Genomic DNA, 22971 nt, shown 5'->3' on the forward strand with positions numbered 1-22971 from the left:
GTTTTCTTGTGATCCTTAAGAGTAAAGAAAAGGGGGCTCGGGGGCGAAGCCCCCGCATGAAAGAAAGATCAACGTAGTATTTAGAATAAGTTGGGTTAGCGTTTTCTTGTGACGTTTAAGAGCAAACAAAGGGGGCTCGGGGGCGAAGCCCCCGCATGAAAGAAAGATCAACGTAGTATTTAAGATAAGTTGGGTTAGCGTTTTCTTGTGACCTTTAAGAGCAAACAAAGGGGGCTCGGGGCGAAGCCCCCGCATAAAAGAAAGATAAACGTTGTATTTAAAATAAGTTGGGTTAGGGTTTTCTTGTTACCCTTAAGAGTAACGAAAAGGGGGGCTCGGGGGCGAAGCCCCCTCATAAAAGAAAGATTAACGTAGTATTTAAAATAAGTTGGGTTAGCGTTTTCTTGTGACCTTTAAGAGCAAACAAAGGGGGGCTCGGGGGGCGAAGCCCCCCGCATAAAAGAAAAATCAACGTTGTATTTAAAATAGCAAATAAAGGGGGGCTCGGCAAAAAAGAAATACTTAAATTTTGTTTGAATTAGTTGAAATGTGACAATATTTTCTAATCGAGTCAAACAAAATCCCACTAGCTGAGAGCTTCAAAACAATGTATGGCGAAAGTATGTCTCTCTAATGTTTTCAAAAAGTCCGCGATGGCACATGTCTATATTGTCTATCTTTCACGGATAACTTACTAGGTATAAACATTTTTATGAAAATACCGTATTAAGAAGGTAGCCGCTAGTTATTATTAAGTAGCAATTAGCAATAAGTACACGTTAAGCCACAAATGGCATGTAAAATCCGCCTACTTGAAATAAATTTATGTATAAATGTTAAAAGTATTTCATTATTAATGACTAAAAAGTATAAAATAAATTAATAGTTTAAAAAACACTATAAAACACGCTTTTATAAATGCACGTAAAAGCCAAAAATAAATTATGGATCGTTCAAGTTGTCTCTATTTGTGAGCTGAAGTTTAATAAAAACTATGTGCTTTTAATTATAATATTTGATTGTAAAAGCGTGGGGCGCTGGAACAGGAAAGACTTTCTTGTAAACAAATACTAATCCGAACTTCCTGGCGAATGAAGTTGCATAAGAACATAACGTTTACATATGCCGCCTAAGGGTTACCAAAGAGAACCAAAGATATCTCGTCCACGAACAAGAACTCTGTACTTTGATTACCGGAAAAAAGCGGCGTTCTAAGTGTCGGTGACTGTCGACTCTCCGCGCTACTAGCGCATATTTTGTCTGAGTTCGACAAACTGGTACCTACTTTGAACACTGACTTTTAATTGATTTGACTGTTTAATGTAGAACCTACTAGTCATGCTGCAACTCCAGTTAGCGCGTCAATCTGTGTAACCTCCTTCCCGTAACATAGCATAATTTGATTTATCAGCAAGTTATACAAAAAGTCTTTCCTGTTCCAGCGCCCCACGCTTTTACAATCAAATATTATAATTAAAAGCACATAGTTTTTAAACTTCAGCTCACAAATAGAGACAACTTGAACGATCCATAATTTATTTTTGGCTTTTACGTGCATTTATAAAAGCGTGTTTTATAGTGTTTTTTAAACTATTAATTTATTATATTAAGCGGGACCAGAAGGTCGCGACGCTTATTGCCCTGTCTGTCGCGTCCCGTAGATCTTCCACGGAGCATGTGTGTGGGTTTAGGCTAGTTTCCTATACTTAAAATAAACGAAATAAAGCACCACATAATTAGTAGAAAAATATGCAGAGTAGTTAATATTTTTAAACATAATTTATATTTAATAAGTCAAAGAGAAAGATATAAAGTAAATTAATTGTGACGTCACTCCTCAGTATTTCATAGTGATTCCATATTAGTAAATCGTTTTGACAGTTCATAAAAAAAAGCTGATTTGACTAGTAGGAAACTAGCCTATAATACGGAGGCTTACATAGTCAGACCCTTCCCCATTCTGTCCAGATTTTTATAAAATTATTATGTCTTCATATGGACGCCACTATTATAAAATACCTACATGGATGGATGGAAAATACCTAACATACATTTATAGGTAAGGGCAATACAGTGTTGTCACATACAATTTGAACAAAATGGTAGACCAGGGTGAAAAAATAGGTAGAAGCTGGTAGAATTAGAAACGAAAAATAGGTAGATCTACCTGTTTTAATACCATCTAAGGTAAGTCCAGTTTTAATGATTAAAAATGCTTCTAAACTATTAAAAATATATTTATTGGTTTACTTGGTGAGTTCTTTATGGTGTTTATACATGTTTTTGTTAAAATATTTTAAACACAAGCTAGCGTCTCCGAGAGCTGCCACTGTTAGGGTGTCAGAAGTGTCAGTGTCATGTCATTGTCAAATGACACTGTCACTGTCACTACCAGGCTGTCAGTGTCAAAACTGTCAAACATCAAGACTTTCAAGCTGACAGCCACAGATTATTTACTAAACACGTTCCGATTTAAGTAAAATGCTGTAATTATAAGACAGGTAAAACTTAATTTCGTAACACGCATGGAGAATTTTCTACAATAGTAATATTTTAGAAAATAGGTAGATTTAGGACCGAAATAGGTAGACAGGTAGACGGGAGGCAAAATAGGTAGATCTACCTATAAATAGGTAGATGTGACAACACTGGGGCAATATACTAGTACCTACGCATGCATAGATGCGCTATGCTACATTTTTAACCCCCGACGCAAAAACGACGGGGTGATATAAGTTTGACGTGTCTGTCTGTCTGTCTGTCTGTGTGTGTCTGTCTGTGGCATCATAGCTCTCAAACGGATGAACCGATTTAGATTTAGTTTTTTTTTGTTTGAAAGCTGAGTTAGTCGGGAGTGTTCTTAGCCATGTTTCATGAAAATCGGTGCACTATGTCGCGGTCGGGGGCTTACTCAAAAAGGTCGACTGTTCGCGTTTTTGACAGGTGGTAACTGTGAGGTAACCGAGAGGGCGGCACTTTCAGCGGGGAGCGGGAGTGGCCATACTGTACAATAGTACTCTTTATTATACTGTAGTAAAAGGTAGTTTTTGTCATATAAAAAATTGTATCATTTGCAGGTACGGAAGTACGGAACTCTTCACTATGCACGGTTTGTTGCACTTTATGACTACTGGCCACTCGGACAAACCAGTGCTAATTTCATTTACCTACATCATTGCTAAATTACGCGCATTCTCAAGGCTCTTGATTACCTCTTATTAAGGAAAATGTTACATTTGTCAGGAAGGAAACAATTATATTATATTTAGAGTTCCGTGATATATGCAAATGTTGTGATAATACTAATTTAGAAGTGGCAAAATAAACATCCAAATTCTACTTTACATATAAAGTCTCAACACAGTTATTTTAATAATAGAACCCTAAATAATTGTAAGTTTTGATAGAACATCTTGAACAATATGATTACATATTCTCTTTATTTATTTTACTTCTTAATTTTTATTTTTGATTGATACTATTTTTAAACCAATGGTGATTTTATAAATAATAAACAGAAAAAGTATATGTACCTTACCTACCTGTAAAAAATCTTCTAAGTATGTTTGCCCAGTCTTCCAAAAGGGGTAGAAAGATCAGACGAAACAGCTCAAGTTACAGTGCCGTATTTAGCAAAAAAGGGTAAAAAAACCGAAATTGTGATGTTGCAATGGCAATTTGGTTGATGGACAACCATCACCCACAGCCCACATCACAGTCAAGTAAACAAAATAAAACTAAATCTTGCGACAAAAGTCAAATATTTTTCTTGAAGTTCTTTGTTTTCAATTCCTTAAACTCATGTTATTAATATCGATTGTCATCTTGGCTAGGCCTCCTCAAAAGAAACGTTAAATACCGTTACTGCCTTGACGGGCTAGACGTGATTGCCTAGGCAGTAATTACACCATAATTCTAGGAAGCAGGGTATTTCCATTTCCACCTGCCTCTGTTCTGTGGCAGTTATATGCCACGGGCCGCAGGTGACCTTAGATAGGCATCTAAGGCTCCTTGGATACCTGTCTAAGGTCATTTCTATCTAAGAGCTAGTATTTAGCAGTGATAGACGGCCGGAACTATCTCCACTTGAAAAATCACGTCAATTCGTCGCTCCGTTTTGCCGTGAAAGACGGACTAACAAACAAACACACACACTTTCCCATTTTATGGACTAGCTTTTGCCTGCGGCTTCGCTCGCGAGAAATTCGAAAATTGTAGAATGCTCCATACGAACTTCCATCCCCCATTTTAGGGAAGTGGGGAGTTAGAAAGAGACAAAAAGCCTATGTCACTCTCCACCCCTTCAACTATCTCCACTTGAAAAATCGCTCGGTTTTGCCGTAAAAGACGGACTAACAAACAGACACAGACACACTTGCACAGCAAGTTGACGGGACTAAGTACTAACCCGTATCATCCTCATGAGATCTGATCTCCCTCCAGAATGGAGATCCGCGTCCACCAAGCAATAAATCCCGCCGGGCTCCAAAAGGCACGCGTCATATGGGTCCAAGGCGTATAACGCTGGCATTCGGTTGTAATCGGTTTCTGGAAACAAAGGAAAAAAATATTAGGTATAGCTAGGACATTCTTACACAGATTGACGGAGTCCCACGGTAAGCTCAAGAAGGGTTGAGTTTTGGGTACTCAGACAACGATATCAGGAACAAATATCTCTGCTCATCACACAAATAAATGCTCTTACCGGGATTCGAACCCAAGACCGCGGTTTAGCAGACAGGGTCACTACGTACGCGCTAAGCCAGACCGATCGTCAAAAATATGTAATTGAGGAGTAAGTACCTTTTTTTTTTATTATGGACTGATCGGCGATTGACCCTAGTCACACCTGATGGGAAGTGAAGACAGAGTCTAAGATGGAGCTCACCGATTCAGTAATAGCCTATTCACTCTACGTTTAAAGACCTTCACCTAAGTATGAAGATGTAAAAGTTGTTTGTCTCCGATTTTAACAAAACAAAGGTGTACCTATATTTTTTCGTTTTCCTGTCCGGAGGTCGGTCAAAACTTAAAACTATGTACAGCAGGCTTAAGGGTCATTCACATTGCAAAGAAGCCTTACTTTAATTATGTTGATTCATAAACCTATCCATCAGTATAACCTAAGCATAGTATACCTACCTTACTTTGAAATATGAAGCATGTCTAGCTTTTGCCCGCGGCTTCGCTCGCGTTAGAAAGAGACAAAAAGTAGCCTATATCACTCTCCATCCCTTCAACTGTCTCCACCTAAAAAATCACGTCAATTCGTCGCTCCGTTTTGCCGTGAAAGACGGACAAACAAACACACACTTTCCCATTTATAATTTTAAGTATGGAAGTATGAATATACGCAATAAAATGCTGAAAGCGTGCGCAGCATCTTCATACCGACTGTGGTTATGAAGTGATCAAGTTTCCACCCAATATGGTCATTTTTTTACTGTCTCTCATTGAGGCCATAACTGTCTAACAAGGTAAGTTCGCAGTAACAGTAGCGACGATAAAAGTGCAACCATCATGTCTATCCGCGGGATTTCCCTCGGACCAGCTTGTCGGAATACGTTTAGTCGACTAGCCTGACTCATAACGAGTTGGTTGACATTTTAATCAAAGTTGACATCTATAACACGTCGTGTACAAAATTTGTACACGACGTGTTATAGATGTCAACTTTGATTAAAATGTCAACCAACTCGTACATGTCAGGTTTATTTGTACTACAAATAAACCTGACATGTACCGTCAGTGTCAATGTCATCATTGTGGCAAGGTTGAAGGTTAAAGCCTGCCAGTTTGAAGCTAAAGTTTGTATGACAATTTTTAAGCTTTCGGTTTGCTTTCAGGTTGGTCCCATTGAAAATACAATAATATTTATTATGTTAGTGTTATTAGTTATGTTTAAATTAAGCGTTTTTGAATAAAGTTCTTCTATTCTATTCAATTCTATAAAATGTTGTTCAGTATGACCAAGTATGACTTATATTATACAGAGTGGGGCCTGTGAAAAATTAAAAATTTAAAGACTTCATAATTTTTAAAAGTCACTGAACAAATGTTAATCAGTATAAGGAGAATAGCCTACAGTTCAATTCTTCGCCTTTGTTACAGGCCCCACTCTGTATACAATATACATACATGGTGTCCGGTAATCAACCTGTAACCATCAATATGGTACTTTAGACTAGGCCAAAATTCAACTATTATGTTTAGTAAAAGTCCTCTGGTATTCGAAATATTCGCACTTATTACCCTTAGACACCTACTTTTTTCCTTAAAAAAATACGAAACGTACGAATTTCTCGAAAAATAAAGAGGGCCTAGTACTAACCTAAGAGGCGATTTCCGACAGTCTAAGGAGCGCTTTGGTGGTTTAAAAGGTTATCCTGCATTAATTACCGGACATTGGAAAGTAAAATATGTTTTTACCAATAAATAAATCAATCTATCAATCCAATAAGTATTCATCACCCAGATACATTGATAAAATAACCCTGCATTTGGCCATTTTTTTTTTCAAAGTTGTCCACCTCACTTTTTTTTTGGATTTGGAAATTTTTATGTGATTTCCACTCAGAAACGCGAGCTCTTTCAATTCTAATAGGAGAAAAAAAGTGTCCCAAGGTTTTTTTCCCATTCCGTACCATTTCTTCATACATTTTGTATGGCGGTAACGGAATGGAAGGTTCGAAAAATTGTATGGAAATCTTGGGACATTTTTTTTCTCCTATCAGGATCGAAAGAGCTCGTGATTCTGAGTATTAATCGCGTAAAAAATACTAAAAACGGTGGGGTGGACAACTTTGAAAAAAAATGGCCCATTTGGTAAGACAAGTCCTTCGGGCTACCCGGGTGCTAACGGGTAGTGCGTAGTGCAATCAGTCAAAAGGTCGACCAGTGGACGCGTAAACTATAAATAATCGATTAATGCACAGAATGCACTGCAATTACATCAATTACCTTTGACTCAGATTTAGTTTCCGTTTAATAATAAAAATCAGGTTTTGAGCCGGCATTTAAGTAAGTTCCGGACTTTGCTTGCTTTATTTTTTGTGACGAGTTTACACGATTATTGACCCATAATTTTACTGAAGGTTGAGTGGAGAAGCGAGGGGAGTCCTTTGCCCAGCAGTAGGACATAACAATAGGCTAGTAAAAATAAAACTGAAATTTCACTCACTGTGTCACTAATGTCACTATCCACTAGGTCACTAGGTTTTCTGTACCCAGGAGCCATTGAGTTCATCATCATCATATCAGCCCTTTATCGCCTACTGCTGAGCATAGGCCTCTCTTCTAGCACATCTCGGACACTGGCGATCAAATATATGAAAGAGGCGCGTTCCTAGCACACAGTCTAAGCTCGTGTAGGTGAACGCGTACCATGCTTGTATGAGTGAAATATGACAGGTCGACTGTTCGCGTTTTTGACAGGCAGTAACTGTGAGGTAACCGAGAGGGGTGAGCGGCACTTTCAGCGGGGAGCGGGAGGGGCCATACTGTACGATAGTACTTACTCTTTATTATACTGTGCTTCTAGTACGCCACTTCTCCCGGCCCTGAGCTAGTATCATCCAGTTGCGACCCGCAATTTTCCGGATTTAGTTCATAAGCAGGGTCAATAACCCACAACTCAAGTAGGTATAGCATAAGTTCAAAAATGCCGACAGATTAAGAAAACGCATATTTCGCAGTTCCGCGAAATAATGAGGGTGTCAAAGGCGACGCCAATTAAAATACGTTCTGCCAAAAAACTCATTCCGTAATTAGCGAGAAGCACCATATAGGGTGCAAGTGCTTAAAAATTATGCTAACGCATATTTTTCTGCCTTTTATGGAAAAGTGTAATGTTACCACATGACATTTTGTAATATGACAAACAAGACATGACTGTCTCATCTAAAGAACAAAAATAGTGTAATCCATTACTTTCAGAGCAATAGCAAAGACATATATAACTCCGTATAGACAGATAAAGTCTTAGAAAAAAACGTAGGTACCTCAGTAGATACCATACAGAAAAAGGTACCTAACTACATCTTTGGGGTACGCTCAGCTAGATGGCGCTAATATTAATATTGGACATTGTAACACATATCAAGTGTTAGTAATATGGGCCAAATTGTCAAAACAGAGGTTCAAAAGTTTTAAGCCTGTGTCAAGAGATGGCAGTCTATGCACTGTGATTACACATTTTACTTCGACAGTAACTCTCTATAATACTCGATCTTCTTTGGCAATAGGTATGTACTAGGGATGTACCGACTAGTCGCCGACTAGTCGGGAAAGCCGATTATCCGGCCACATTTGTAGTCGGCGATTAGTCGGCGACTAGTCGGCAAAAAAGACCGATTAGTCGGCACTTCATTAGTGATAGAAAAACAGTACAAAATTAAATTACGAGCTGAAAATTATGGTTGTATTATGTAGCTATTAGTAATTCCTTTTTCTTGTCAAAACAACAAATATCTGTTATCAACACAGAAATAAATTTCCTACCTAGGATTATCGACTTCATAGACAGGATCACTACCCACTAAGCCAAGCCGGTTGTAATCACGGTCTATATCCCGGTCAATATAAGTCTAATGAAAATAACCGTGAATCATTCAAAACTCTTACGGTTGTTAAAAATGGAAAATATATATAAATATTGTCATGAACCTTTGAACATCTGTAAAAAATCATGAAAAGCGCGAACGAAAGACCAAAAATGACATTCAAAATGTGAATTTATCGAAAATTATGTTCTGGCCGACTAGCCGACTAGTCGGCCGACTAATCGGCCACCCAAGCGCCGACTAGTCGGTAGTCGGCCTAGTCGGCCAAATCAATAGTCGGTACATCCCTAGTACGTACCTAACTACACTCATTGCGTCCCTATCGCACTTACATATAGTGCGAAAAATACAAGACTAACGTGATAGGCTTTTTGTCACGCGCGCTAGGTGTAAGAAAATTAGTGATGATCCCTTTAAAAGGCATATTCATTCAAGGGAAAGTAGAATAATAAGTAGTTATTTGTTTTACAAGGGGGCAAAGTTGTTGTTTAACCGCACGTGCCAATATTGAAAGCAAGCGAAAGATTCCAGTGGAATCTTAAGCGTTGAGAGGGTTTTAAGGTAATAAACAAATTTTGCCGCCGAGTAAAACACACATTTTTTCACCACACCAACACGAACATTATACTGACTATAAAACTCAAATCTATCAATCTAATCAATATTTATGATTCAAAATCATCATTTACACGTAAATTATACCAGCCAGCTCAAGACATCAAGTTAAAATTTGTATGAAATTACTTTGCACTTGTGGATAAAATGCAATTTTGCTATCTGTTTTCGAATAGCAAAGTAAGCCTTTAGCAGTGTGGTGAAAAATACCTTATCCATGTCCACTTATTATTTTATCTCATCTAAAAATATTCTGGTTATTCCTAATCAGAACATGATACCGAATTTGCCATAAAATTAGAGATTCCCAATATTTTTCTTACAACCTGTGCGTAATTTTAATTAATATAGTTATAATTTGTGTCATTAAAACTGGCATAAGTATTCTGCGTTTGCGTCCGAAAAAGTATTGACAATTTGAGAGTTATATTTATAATACTTATGTCTCCACAAAATATCTCCACATGGCGTATTGTTTGAGCATCATAACATTCATAACTTTTGACACGGCCACATATACAGCGTGTCAAAAAACTCGTGTCATAAATTGCATCCGGCCATCGCGCGTCCGTTAAAGTGTTGAAATTGTAATGCTTATTATTGACCACCTTTTACGGACGATTAACAATTTATGTACACATGAAAACAAATTATCATTCGCAGCATCGCTAAGTGAATTCGACGGTTTCAATTAAAATGTCAGAACATATGTAATTTCTTTGCGTCCAAGAACAAAGAGTTGCAAGTCAAAGATCATAGCAATATATTTTCGGTTTTGTCATCTTGGATAATGGACTAAAGTGAAATGTTATCGTTCTCTGTAATTTAAATATGTCAGTTTGGACGTTTGTCGTTTCCTGGTGAATTTAATGGTATTTAATGCAACGGCTGGTGATATTTTCATTGGATTATTGCTTCCTTGAGAATTGGAAGGTATTGAACTCGTTGAATGGTATCTTTATTAATGCCGACAAATTAATAATGGGCAAAATCAATTAATTGAAGTATCTTTCTTATGCGTAAGCCGGTGCGGTTCATGTTTTAAATCTTTCTCTCTATTCTACACTTGTGCATCTACTTAAAAAAACAGAAACATAAAATATTTTCTCCGAAATAGATGTTACCTATATGTATTTTGAAGGGAAGAGCCAACCTTGAAATAAAACAAGTGAGCGGGAAAAATAAAATAAAGAAAAAATCCGAAAAAGCTATTTTATAGTGATAACTTAAAAAGCTTTTGAATTGATTGAAGTGACGGCATGTGGCCATATCAATTCACCGTTACTTAAGAACATAAGAACAAGAACCTTGATAGTTTCTGCGACAGAACATATAATCGACCTACGGGTAGCCTTTCTCTATACAGTATTTTTTCAAAATTATTGGGGGTCAATATGTTTAATTGAGAAGACCGTTTTATATAGACATAAATATGTTTATTCGAGAGACCATTTTAGAATGAATCAACCCAGAGTTCTGTATAATTCCAAATAACCATAAACAAAACCATAGACAAATATGGCCAGTAAGCCAGAATGCATCAGAACACTAGGAAAAAGGATGTCGGGAAAGGTGTCGATGTCGTCAAAGTCTGTTATCCCTCCATACAAAAGCTAAAAATTATTGGCGTCAAAAATTTTTCCCTATTTTTTTTTCAATCAAATCACGACTCCGAATACGTCCTTAAACCGTTTTGAACTATTTTTGTAACACCCTGTATATTATTTCCAAAATTGTGCCTAGTTTTATGAGAAATACGACATTGAGGAGAGAGGAAGTTAAACCGTAGACCTACCTACGCTCTTGCTCCGGTCAAAGAATCATGAATCAGGTACAGCGGGGCAGATCTCGACTATGGGACAGTTGTAACTGATCCATTTTTTCCATTATTACACTATGATGTTGAGTTCTACATGTATCCACAGAATATATAATAGTACAAGTACAGAAGGCCCACTGCTTTGATGTTCACGACATGCCGCCTTTTTAAATGCCTACAAAATTCTTACAAAGAAACGAGCCGCACGTGCGCGGCGTCCGGCGATAGGGTTGCCTATGGATTAAAACGAATTAATATTCAGATAAAATGTTTTACTATTATATTCAGGTCTTGGGTACTTTCTAGGTATATATATAGTATTTAAATATTTTTGTTGAGGTTCTAACATCACAAGCCTTATTGAACCCTTCCGGGGGAATTAATTAATAGTAGATCTGTGTAAAAAGTCCTATGGTATTTATTTTATTCGTGATATTTATTTAACTAAGTTTTATTGGCCATTCCACATGCGGACAGCGTATAATGAACCTTACAAAAACTCGCGACGCAAAGTAAACAATAGAATTTAAAGTGTGAACATGCGTTCCGTGAGAATGCGCGCCACCCCTGATTAGGCCGCGAATTCGCGGCCGCCAGCATGTACTTGTAGCGCGGCGATAGAATCGTAGAGTGAGCCGCCCCTGATGTATCCACTGAACACGCCTACCATCATATAACCGGTGGATACTCTATTTAATAATGCAAAGTGCAAACATTGTAAAACATGGTAAAAATGGATCAGTTACATTTGCCCCCCAGTCGAGATTTAACCGATTTATTAAAAATGTCATATAACAACAAATTACAACATACAAGGCTGTAAAATTAAACAATTGTATGATACGGCAATAAACAACATAAAAAGGCTGACTGTGACAATTTTACATGCTCATTCAATTTTATTATCATCATAAACATGATCCTTGCTTTGTGGTTATCACAGTAAGTTAATAATTAAAAATAATATCACACTCTAGGCCACGATGTCTTAATCTTAGCCACAGACTAGCCAAAGGCAAAGACGTGGCCTACGATGGAGTGAGCTCGCCCAGAAGATGCCTGAAGAAGAATCCTGAACTTGCGAGTTTTTTAACACACGAGAAGTAAAATACATTTTCCCCTCACTAGCTCGGAAACACGTGTTTTGCCCTTTAATCTCAGCGGGTAAAAACGCATTTTATCCACTAGTGGGTAAAGTAATTTGACCTTGAATAAAGTCAAATTAACTGCTTTAAAATTGATAAAAGTAGGTGAATCTAGTTATAAAGATGATTTACTACCTGTGGGACTACTGGAAGCAGTGATAAACGCATTTTTTGCGTTGTAGTTTCCTCGCTATAGTGAGGGGAAAAGTTTTGTGTTACACACGGGTGCAAATGTATTTTACTTCTCGTGTGTTAAAAAACTCGCAAGTTCAGGATTCTATTCTCGAACCACTCGCTTCGCTCGTGGTTCAACTATAGAATCCTTTCACTTGCTCGTTTTTCAATTCCACACTCGGCGTTAAAATACAACTTTGCCCCCTTGTATAACAAATAACTATTGTACCCGAGTGTAACACAAAACTTTTCCCCTCACTATAGCGAGGAAACTACAACGCAAAAAATGCGTTTATCACTGCTTCCAGTAGTTCCACAGGTGGTAAATCATCTTTATTACTTGATTCACCTACTTTTATCAATTTTAAAGCAGTTAATTTGACTTTATTCAAGGTCAAATTACTTTACCCACTAGTGGATAAAATGCGTTTTTACCCGCTGGTATTAAAGGACAAAACACGTGTTTCTGAGCTAGTGAGGGGAAAAAGCTACTTACAATGACGATGTATCGTAAGCGTTTGTTCTGGAATGAAAAGTCCTTACAGTCCATAATAGTCATCATAGTCCAGTAGGCCTAGCACATGATTGCCCCGAGAGTATGTCGCCGCGAGACAGATAGCGTATTCTTCTACTTACTTAACTGTATTAATAACATAAGGACGGGTAGTCTATCTCGCGGCGACATACTCTCGCGGCAATTATGTGCTAACCCTGCAAGAGGTCACAAGACTCACAAGGGCAAGAGCGAATTTATTTCCCACGGTATCTCTCAATGTTCTCAGTTAAAAGTGTTTAAACAGCGCTAAATACCCGACGCACGTTCGGTCCAAATGTTGCACAATTTCAAAGGTTCCATACCGTTTTTATGGCTACATCCTTATTTGCTCTGTCATATCCTGTTCAAATATTTCAAGAAACTTAAGGTTTGACCTAACTTATAGCAAAGACATATTATGTAACTTCGTATAGACAGCCTAAGAAAATACAGTCTAAGAAAAAAACATACCTCAGAACCATATAGAAATAGGTACGGTAGCCTAGATGGCGTTACACCTTTGGGGGACGCTCGGCTAGATGGCGCTAATATTAATATCTGACATTTTAACACATATCAAGGTAAGAATACGGGCCAAATTGTCAAAGCTGTATAAAAGTTTTGAGCTTGTGTCGAGAGATGGCAGTCTATGCATTGTGATTAGGTACCTACATATTTTACTTTGACAGTAAATCTCTATAATAACACTGAATCATTTATTTAAATAACACAGTGAGTTACATTTTAGTCTTGATCCTCTTGGCTTAGAGTGAGAACTGGTTTAGATCTTGTTTCCAAGATTAAGAAAAAGACGCCGCGTCGACGCGACGTCGACGCGGCGTCAGGTTTTGCCCATACAGTTGGCCCGACGCGACGCTCGCGAGACGCTAGATGTGGGGGGACCCTTAGGAAAACCACAGACAGATAAGAAAATAAAATGAATGTATAGGTACCTAACCGTCAACCGGGGTGAAGGGTGAACACTTGAATCGGAGTGGCTGAGACTAATAGGAACGAAACTTAATATGAGATTTATCTGAAACAAGTTTTCAAACCTTATGCTCATGTTTTTCATCATCCTCCTTGCGTTATCCCGGCATTTGCCACGGCTCATGGGAGCCTGGGGCCCGCTTTGACAACTAATCCCAAGATTTGGCGTAGGCACTAGTTTTACGAAAGCGACTGCAATCTGACCTTCCAACCCGGAGGGTAACTAGGCCTTGTTGGAATTAGTCCGGTTTCCTCACGATGTTTTCCTTCACCGAAAAGCGAGAGTTGGCAAATATCAAATGACATTTCGCACATAAGTTCCGAAAAACTCATTGGTACGAGCCGGGGTTCGAACCCGCGACCTCCGGATCGAAAGTCGCACGCTCTTACCGCTAGACCACCTATGCTCATGTTTTTATTATTAGAAAAAATATTTCTCTTCGTGGTCCGAAGTCGGGCCAACTCATCTTAAAAACGTTGTCTCGGAAAAATACTTTGCGCCCCATGTTCTACTCTAAAGTAAAAAAACTGAATAATTTCATATCTCTCCTCCTTACTAACCGACGGTACATTTAGGTGAATCAACTTTTTTCTTGCTGCCTGTCATTACCATAGTTACGGTCCCCTGAGTCACGCTGGTTTTATGCAAAATTACCTATGCTACTGAAATTATACAAGCATGCATGTAACATGGACATGTTTGGTGGCAAATTAGGAAAGGGCTTGTTGACACCAGAAAAATGCATGTTTGCATAGTTTAAGTAACATAATTTTGCATAAAACCAGCGTGACTCAGGGGATAGTAACCATGGCCCTAACAGGCAAGAAAAGTTGATTCACCCATTTAATGTTGACGGTCATAACCTTTTATTTTGTAAAACGAAAATTTTCGTTTCCTGACACATGGAAAAAAATGTGGAAATTTCGCAATTTTCGAAAGTTTCCGACGACTCATCGGTTTGTGCATTGTTGACATACGGAAATCCGCATATAAAGAACTATATTTTCTGCGTAAACGCAAGAATCAGACTTAATTATTCTAGTTATTATGTCTTACTCACAACTTGGAATTACCGGACGCTCTCGATACAAAATGGCGTATCTCCGAACGAGATATACGACAAACACGTCGTTTACTTTGTCACTTGTCGATTTGAAAACATGACAAATGACTGTTGTTTATGGGACCGGTATTATTGCTCTTCTTTAACTAAGTAGTAAAGTAATGTAGTTAGCTTTACATTATATTTTTATCAATTTAGATATTTTTAGGGTTCCGTATCTTAAAACTTAAAAGGGATACTTAGATAAAAAACGGCTTATGGAAATATTAACCCATCGTATGCTTATGCACGGATCCATGCGTAAAATTAGGTGATCTTTTTGCATTTTTTCCGGAACGATTTTTTTTTTGCTCTAGGTACATGACACAGCAGAGGTTGGAACCCAAACGGGTCACATTCCAATATTTTTTTCTGGAACGTGAAACAAGACAGTTGACATAATTAAATAAAAACTTACCAAATTAAAATGCCCCTTAATGTTTAATTGCAAAATGCAACTACTGCAGAAGTTAGCCTTACTTTCAAAAGTTAAGAGCTTTTTGCAGCATTGAACCCATATCCCACAGTTGACTTTTGCGACCCCCACGGGAAGAAAAGGGTGGTGAAATTCTTACAATTCCTTATTTTAGCTGTAAAACTAACTTAAAAATACTAATTAATATAATACTACTCTATTAAAACTAACATGACTATAAAACTAAATTCTATTCACAAAACTCGTTCCGAGCCCTCTCAGATATGAAAGTAAAAAATGGGAAAATTTTAATAAAATTTTACATCCCTTTAGCTAAGTTTTTTTTTACTTATATAAATAAGTATTTTTCGTTCGTTCAAAAGTTAGGGACTATGGCTTTACTACGTGGTCCATTTTTCACTTTTTTTTACAATTCCCAGATTATAAAATAATTTATTTAAGTACCTACCTACATGAACATATTTCATTTTCATTATGAACGTAACATCTAGCTCATATCTTGAATTGAATAGGCCCTTGAGGCATTGTACCAAGGATGCTGGCGACATTTCCTCGCTGTATCGCAATGCTAATAAATTGCAAAAGTAATAAAATTCTACCAAAACTCACCATTTAAATTATAAATCACCCCCGCGCACTGTCCAATCAAAGTCACCAGCACAATCCACATTTTCAAAAAAGTAAAATTAAAAAAAAAGTTAAAAAAGCATCCGTGCGTGTCGTATGTGTCGCGTACAAGGGTGGCGCACGCAATGAGCTTGACGCGCGATATATACGCGTTATGATCTGCTCTACTTGAGTGACCTTAGTCACGCACTGCGTTTTTGCACTTGCGTTTATGTTACACTTACTTAATCTGTAAAGGTATAACAAAGCTCCAATGATTGCGCGGCCTTAACTTCACACTGCGATTTGGCAAGTAGGGTACTACCAGCTGCAAAAGTGCATGGCGAATTTGTTAATGAATTCATTCATAATTTCTCATTTTCATAGCTTTAAGTACTTATAAGAAGTAAGTTCATTTATTCATATAGGGGCCGAGCGGGGTACATTTTGTACTGACGTTGTTTCTTACTTGTAATGTGTCTCAGGCTCAGGCCCTTGAGTAAGTAAATAAATATTCTTTATTGAACCACAAAAATAACAGATTTAAGGTAATAAAATTACAATAATCATAAAGGCGGTCTTATCGTTATAAGAAATCTCTACCAGACAATAGACAACCAGTGTAGCAGGAAATAAAGGATAGGAATGGGCTTACTCTGTGGTCAAGAGTAAGCCCATTTATAATAATAAAAAAAAGGAATTTTTGAAAATGGTTTGCGAGAATTAATTAAAGGAGTAAGAGAAAGTATTGAGTGTTCATAATTTTTGAGTTGTGATTAAACATCAGGTAACGAGGCGTTTTTTTTATATTTTGGTTGGCTTAAACCTTCAAAAATTGACACCCGAAATCTGAAAGCTCTGAGTAAAGCAGACAACCTAGTATTTTTAGTCCAACAAAATATTCGAAGAGCAAGGCAGTTTTTTAAACGCGGCAAAAACGCGCGTCTATGACGCTCAGTCTGTTCCTGATATTCAATCATATAGCGAATCGTACGCAGATAATTGTCACGGCAAGTTCAAGTCACAGGACATGTTGTTTACATCATCGTTTACATGGGGAAATTTACACTAGTCACAGTTTATTTTTTACAGGACTGTGGAAAGGGCTATGACTCCCCCCGTAGAAAGACATACGATGTAACCGCGCATTATAGAAATGTCTAAAAATTTAAAAATTTCAAATACATAAGTAACTCGTTCTTTTACTGTCAGACAGATGAGCTGACTAATGTCAATTTGTCAAAATTAAAATAAAATAGTTAATACTATCCTAAAGGTTGTTCATTCATTAAACTTATTAACCCTACGTCTCCATAACAAATGTTGAAACTTTTTCTATAAAATGACTTACATACTATAAAGTCTATAAAATGTCCTTTAGTTGAAAAATTAAGTCTATGACTGCCACGATTTTGCCAAAAATTATGTGACTTCAGTAACTAAGACTATTAACTCACTGTTACTATTTAACTATTAATTTATACAAGATGACGCAAGCAGGAACACGCAGGAATAGTTACTTACGCTGAAACTGAAAAGGAAAAACGGCGTCATTATTTTAATTACACTAATTTAATGGATAATAATTACCTCAGTAGGCCTAGCACATGATGGCCGCGGGAGTATGTCGCCGCGAGATAGATGACACGTCTTTGTCTAATTGTATTAATGACATAAGGACAGGTAGTCTATCTCGCGGCGACATACTCCCGCGGCCATCATGTGCTAGGCCTGCTGGCAATCGGCAACAGCGCATCACATCTCGACTGATCTTGTCTAAACTCAAAGACAAGTCAAGAATAAAGTTTGAAAACCTGAAATGGAAAACTGACTCATTTTTAGGGTTCCGTAGTCAACTAGGAACCCTTATAGTTTCGCCATGTCTGTCTGTCCGTCCGTCCGTCCGCGGATAATCTCAGTAACCGTAAGCACTAGAAAGCTGAAATTTGGTACCAATATGTATATCAATCACGCCAACAAAGTGCAAAAATAAAAAGTGGAAAAAAATGTTTTATTAGGGTACCCCCCCTACATATAAAGTGGGGGCTGATATTTTTTTTTCATTCCAACCCCAACGTGTGATATATTGTTCGATAGGTATTTAAAAATGAATAAGGGTTTACTAAGATCGTTTTATGATAATATTAATAGTTTCGGAAATAATCACTCCTAAAGGAAAAAAAAGTGCGTCCCCCCCTCTTAGTCAGGGACCAAACGACCTCTTTTACAAAAAGTCGTCGACATCTCCTCTAAATACCTAAAACAGGTATGGATGTGTTCCTCGTTATCTCCAGATTACGAATTGACCTGTTTTAGTTTAAGGAGGGGGGGACGGGTTGAGAAAAAGGGGGGAGAAAGATGGCGGCCGACCATCATAGATATTTATTCACATCTCGAGTCCTATGGCACCAATCTGTTTGTGCAAGGTGTCGTTTGAAAGCTTATTAAACCTACTTTAATTGTTTATAAATAACTATACTCATAAAAGTAACCGTTTACGAAATATTTGAAAATATGTGTTTTTTTATCGCGCATGAATTGCACAAGTACTAGAAAAAATGCGTCTTACTCAATAAACAATAACTTTACCGCAATTGATGTTATTATAAAATTTTCGCGTCTATTCATGCTCTTTCTAAAAATATAAGTTTCATTGGTATATGATAATATATAACCATGTAATTACAAATTTGGTTTAGCAGAAGTCACTCTGCCCGGTCGCAGAAATGGGCGCTGACCGTAGTAAAGTATTCGATATTTTTGAGGTCCTATTTTACGGATCCATATGCGAGAGGTATCGTTTCAAAGCTAATTAAACCTACTATATTTTTTTATAAATAACTATAATCATAAAGGTAGCTGTTTAGAAAATATTTGAAAATATGTGTTTTATAGACCATGAGTCGCACAAGTACCTACTGGTAAAAAATGCTTCTTAATCAATAAATAACAACTTTTCCGGAATTGATGTTAGTATAAGATTTACGCGGAATTTCGTGCGCTTTCGAATAACATAAGTTTTATTGGTGTATAATATTATATAACCAAGTAATTACAAATATGGTTAAGTAGGGGCCACAGCGCCCGGCCACGTATGGATGCTGACCGTCGCCAAATTTTCTATATTTTTCGGATCCTATTTCATTTTACAGGAATCTTTTGAAAGCATATTATGCGTATTATCATTAGTTCTCAATAATTTTATTTGTAACTGTAGTAGCTAACAAAATATTTGAAAATATGCATTGGAACCGATGTGAGTAAAACATGCCTCTAGCTCAATGAATTATATTTATTCCGCAATTGATATAATAACAAAATAAACGGCGAAATGTATGACCTTTTCAGTATTGCATGAACAATTAATGTTATAGTATGAATTTTTTGAAACGAACGTTTCTAAACAAAGGTATTGTTCCTTTTGTGTTGAGCGGGAGCTTCTGTATTTGCACGCGCTAAGACAACAAGAAGCAACTGTATCCTGATAATTGTAAGGTTCAAATCTGTACAGCAGCAAATTTGAGATAGATTATTTTGGAAATGTGAAGCGATAGACCACACCGCTATAGGTGCGAAAATACAGCGCTTCTAATACTTTGATACTTGATGGTGTAATTATAGTATATATAGTTATAATAATCATCGGTAATATGTCAGTCTGTATAATAAAAATAACACGTTTAAACAGCGAAACTGCCAGATTAAAAGGTTGATAAGCACCTGGCACCTTAAGGTGTCATCGCAAAGTGACAATAAACACTGATAAGGTTTTTCAATCTGACCGCCATTGTTATGTTTTGTTATAAATACGGTTTACGGTTTGTTTAGTTATTTATGTTATTTTATTTATCAAGACTTGTACCTAATATTTATGTAATTACTATTTATATATTGCTATATACAATTGTTGATTGTTAACAAAATCATTAATAAAAAATAACAGTGATAATATACGTGTTTCATTACTTACAGCACCACCACCAAGTATCAAAGTATTAGAAACGCTGTATTTTCGCACCTATAGCGGTGTGGTCTATCGCTTCACATTTCCAAAATAATCTATCTCAAATTTGCTGCTGTACAGATTTGAACCTTACAATTATCAGGATACAGTTGCTTCTTGTTGTCTTAGCGCGTGCAAATACAGAAGCTCCCGCTCAACACAAAAGGAACAATACCTTTGTTTAGAAACGTTCGTTTCAAAAAATTCATACTATAATTTATCCATCATACTCACTGCGCACCGTCATATACATGGATGCAGGGATCGGAACCCGTTCCCAAATACCATTTGATATCGTTCTTAAACCGTTACCTATAAATTTTGTTCAATGGGAACAAAATAATTTCGGTTACGGTTCTTATATCGTTCCCTAAACGAACGGTTCATTATAAATTTTGTTCAGTGGGAACAAAATAATTTCGGTTTCGGTTCTTATTTCGTTCCCTCAAAGAACAGTTCCTTACAGTAACGTTTAAATGAACGAACAGAATTTTAGCGTTCCTAAAACCAATATTATTTCGTTCCGAGCCGCGCGGGAGTAGGTATAGCGACTGTAGCGAGCGCCAGAGCCGAACGTTTTCGCCGCACACGAGCCGCCTTTCGCTGTCTCTTTTTCACACGAAGTTCATGTATATTTCTGTTTCGGTTAGCCGGCCGGCCGCGGCCGGCAATGAAGGTGAAGGTAGGTTGTTTGTTTTGTTTACTTCATTTACTTGAGTTGCAACTTTCGGCGTATAAACAGCGAACGTGCAGTGATAGTGTATGCTTGATATTGAAACTATTAGGATAGGAAGAAACAGCATAGAATATACACCATGTATAAAGGGCGGCAAATTTTAAAATTGTAGGGCTCACCGGCCAATTGTCTTCATAAAACCTGTCTACTTAAAGTTTCACGTTAACGGAATCATTAAAGGATTAAGACGATACAGGAGGCAAGCACGAATTCAGATTTTTAGGTCTTTATCGCCGTCGCGTTGACGGGGGCGGAACCCACAGAGAGGCCCTGTATAGTAAAGTTGTGTGTGCGCGTGGCGCACGCACACAGACGCGTACGCCGGCGGCGCAAGTACTCGCGCTCGAGCCGACCGGCGCCCGCAATCGCTCTCTATAGTCTCTATCTATATTTTTCTAGTTTTGGACTTCTGATTTGCGTATAGTTTTGGACTCCGTGAAGTATACTCGTACTGATTTGAATAGAATGCAAATTTGTCATATTTTAGGTATTCTAAATATTATTCCTTACCTTATACATAATGTAATTATCTTAAAAGGAATCATGATACCGAAATAAAGTTATTCGGTATGTAAAAAACTAAAGCCTTTTCGATGTCAAAAAGAAAGTTTAAAATAATTTTGTGATAAAGTAAATATTTTCTGAAAGGATTGGGTTATACCTAGGGATTGCAATAATATAAAATCCGGATTTTCGGATTATTTTTAGGGCAAAATCCGAACTCCGGATTAAATCCGGATTTTTTTAGTAACTAAAGCCTGACAAGTTTTTATTTGACCCTGGAAGAGTGTCGCTACAAATCGTTTTCATATAGCAATAATGTGCCGACGTCATGTATAATCGGGACAGCGAGTACTGGGTTTCGTTTCGCGTTAATATTTGTAGAAAATTAAAGCATGGTTTTAGAGAATGACAATTTAATAAGCTAGGTTTGAAGACTTGCTACTTCCACACAGCCTAAAATTCATGAAGCTTGTGCCTGTATCGAAGTCGTCGATGTTTATTTTCTTCTTACGTGGGACCTTGTTTTGTACTGGTGGCGATGATGAAACGGCCTCCTTATTTCTTTAAATATTTTTCACGGCAGAGCTAAATACAGACACCATAAATAAGAACAAAAAATATATTAACACTTTCGAAACCGGGCTCTACGCGGCGCTACGACATTTTCGCTACATACGGGGAAACCCATGTAATCGGCTACGCTTCTACGAGCGGTGTGCCCGACAGTCGGGTTCTTGGTAGCGAAAGTGTTAAGCTAAATCGAAACCAACTAATCATTGCATGAGAACATTATTAGGGTGCCCGCCCCCCTACACGTAAAGTGGGGAGAGATTTTTTTTTCATTTCAACCCTGACGTGTGATATACCTATTGTTGGATAGGTATTAAAAAATGAATAGGGGTTTACTACTAACATTTTTTGATATTGTTAATTTTTTCGGAAATAATCGCTCGGAAATGTATGGGACATTTCAGAGGTAAACTTTTGTATGGGCTTTGTCAGTCCCGGTATCTATCGTCCTTGATATTAGGCAAGTCAATGTGCACCTTTAACGACTCTTACGCAGTGGCCATTGAGGCCAATCAATTAAAGGTGAGGAAACAGTCTCAGCTGTTGCCATTAGATTTGGTGAAAATAACATTGATCGCGTTGGATATGGTAAGTATGGTTAAGAAACTAAAGCCTGACCAGAAATATAAATAACTATTGTCAGGCAGGAGTGCGCTGTTATTCTGATGTATGGAGTGACAGTTCAGTATAGTATGATGACTATGAAGAAAATAGTTTTAATGAAATTCCGCTACATGGCGCGTAGTCATATATTTATGGTCATGCTTTACATGTGTATAAAATAAAACAAAACTTATGAATCTTATGATATAATCTTTCCAGTAATTGCCTATGGGAAAATAACATTGTAGTTACCACTGGTAACAACTTAGTGGTAACTCTGACTAGTGGAATAACCCTTATTTTATAACGATATTTCACTAACGAATGTACCAAAATATGATTGACTTTTACACTGAAGCTATAATTATGATAGAGTACACATAATCTTGATACACATTTAATAATATTTTTCTATTTTATTTTCGAGATCTTCTAAACAAGCCCGTAAATTCTCTTCGGGAACTTGTTCTAACTTTTTTCTTATAACGACTGCAACTATATTACGCTTGCAGGAACAAGGGCACATCGCGTCCGGTTCCGGTTCACTATAAATGGATTGCATGGGTTGTGC

General features: G+C 37.3%; 1 protein-coding gene across 1 annotated transcript in view; it reads right to left on the reverse strand.

Moving 5' to 3' along the window:
• Positions 1-16119, reverse strand: part of LOC125234782 (nose resistant to fluoxetine protein 6-like) — a 79077-nt gene extending 62958 nt beyond the window's left edge. The window contains exons 1-2 of the mRNA XM_048141179.1: positions 15988-16119; positions 4409-4548 (exon numbers count right to left, since the gene is read on the reverse strand). Of these exons, the coding sequence (XP_047997136.1) occupies positions 4409-4548; positions 15988-16048 (201 nt within the window). The 5' untranslated portion in view covers positions 16049-16119. The remainder of the gene's footprint in view (positions 1-4408; positions 4549-15987) is intronic.
• Positions 16120-22971: the final 6852 nt, after the last annotated feature.

The sequence above is a fragment of the Leguminivora glycinivorella genome, chromosome 16 (genome assembly GCF_023078275.1).
Source record: "Leguminivora glycinivorella isolate SPB_JAAS2020 chromosome 16, LegGlyc_1.1, whole genome shotgun sequence".
Taxonomy (NCBI): Eukaryota; Metazoa; Arthropoda; class Insecta; order Lepidoptera; family Tortricidae; genus Leguminivora; species Leguminivora glycinivorella.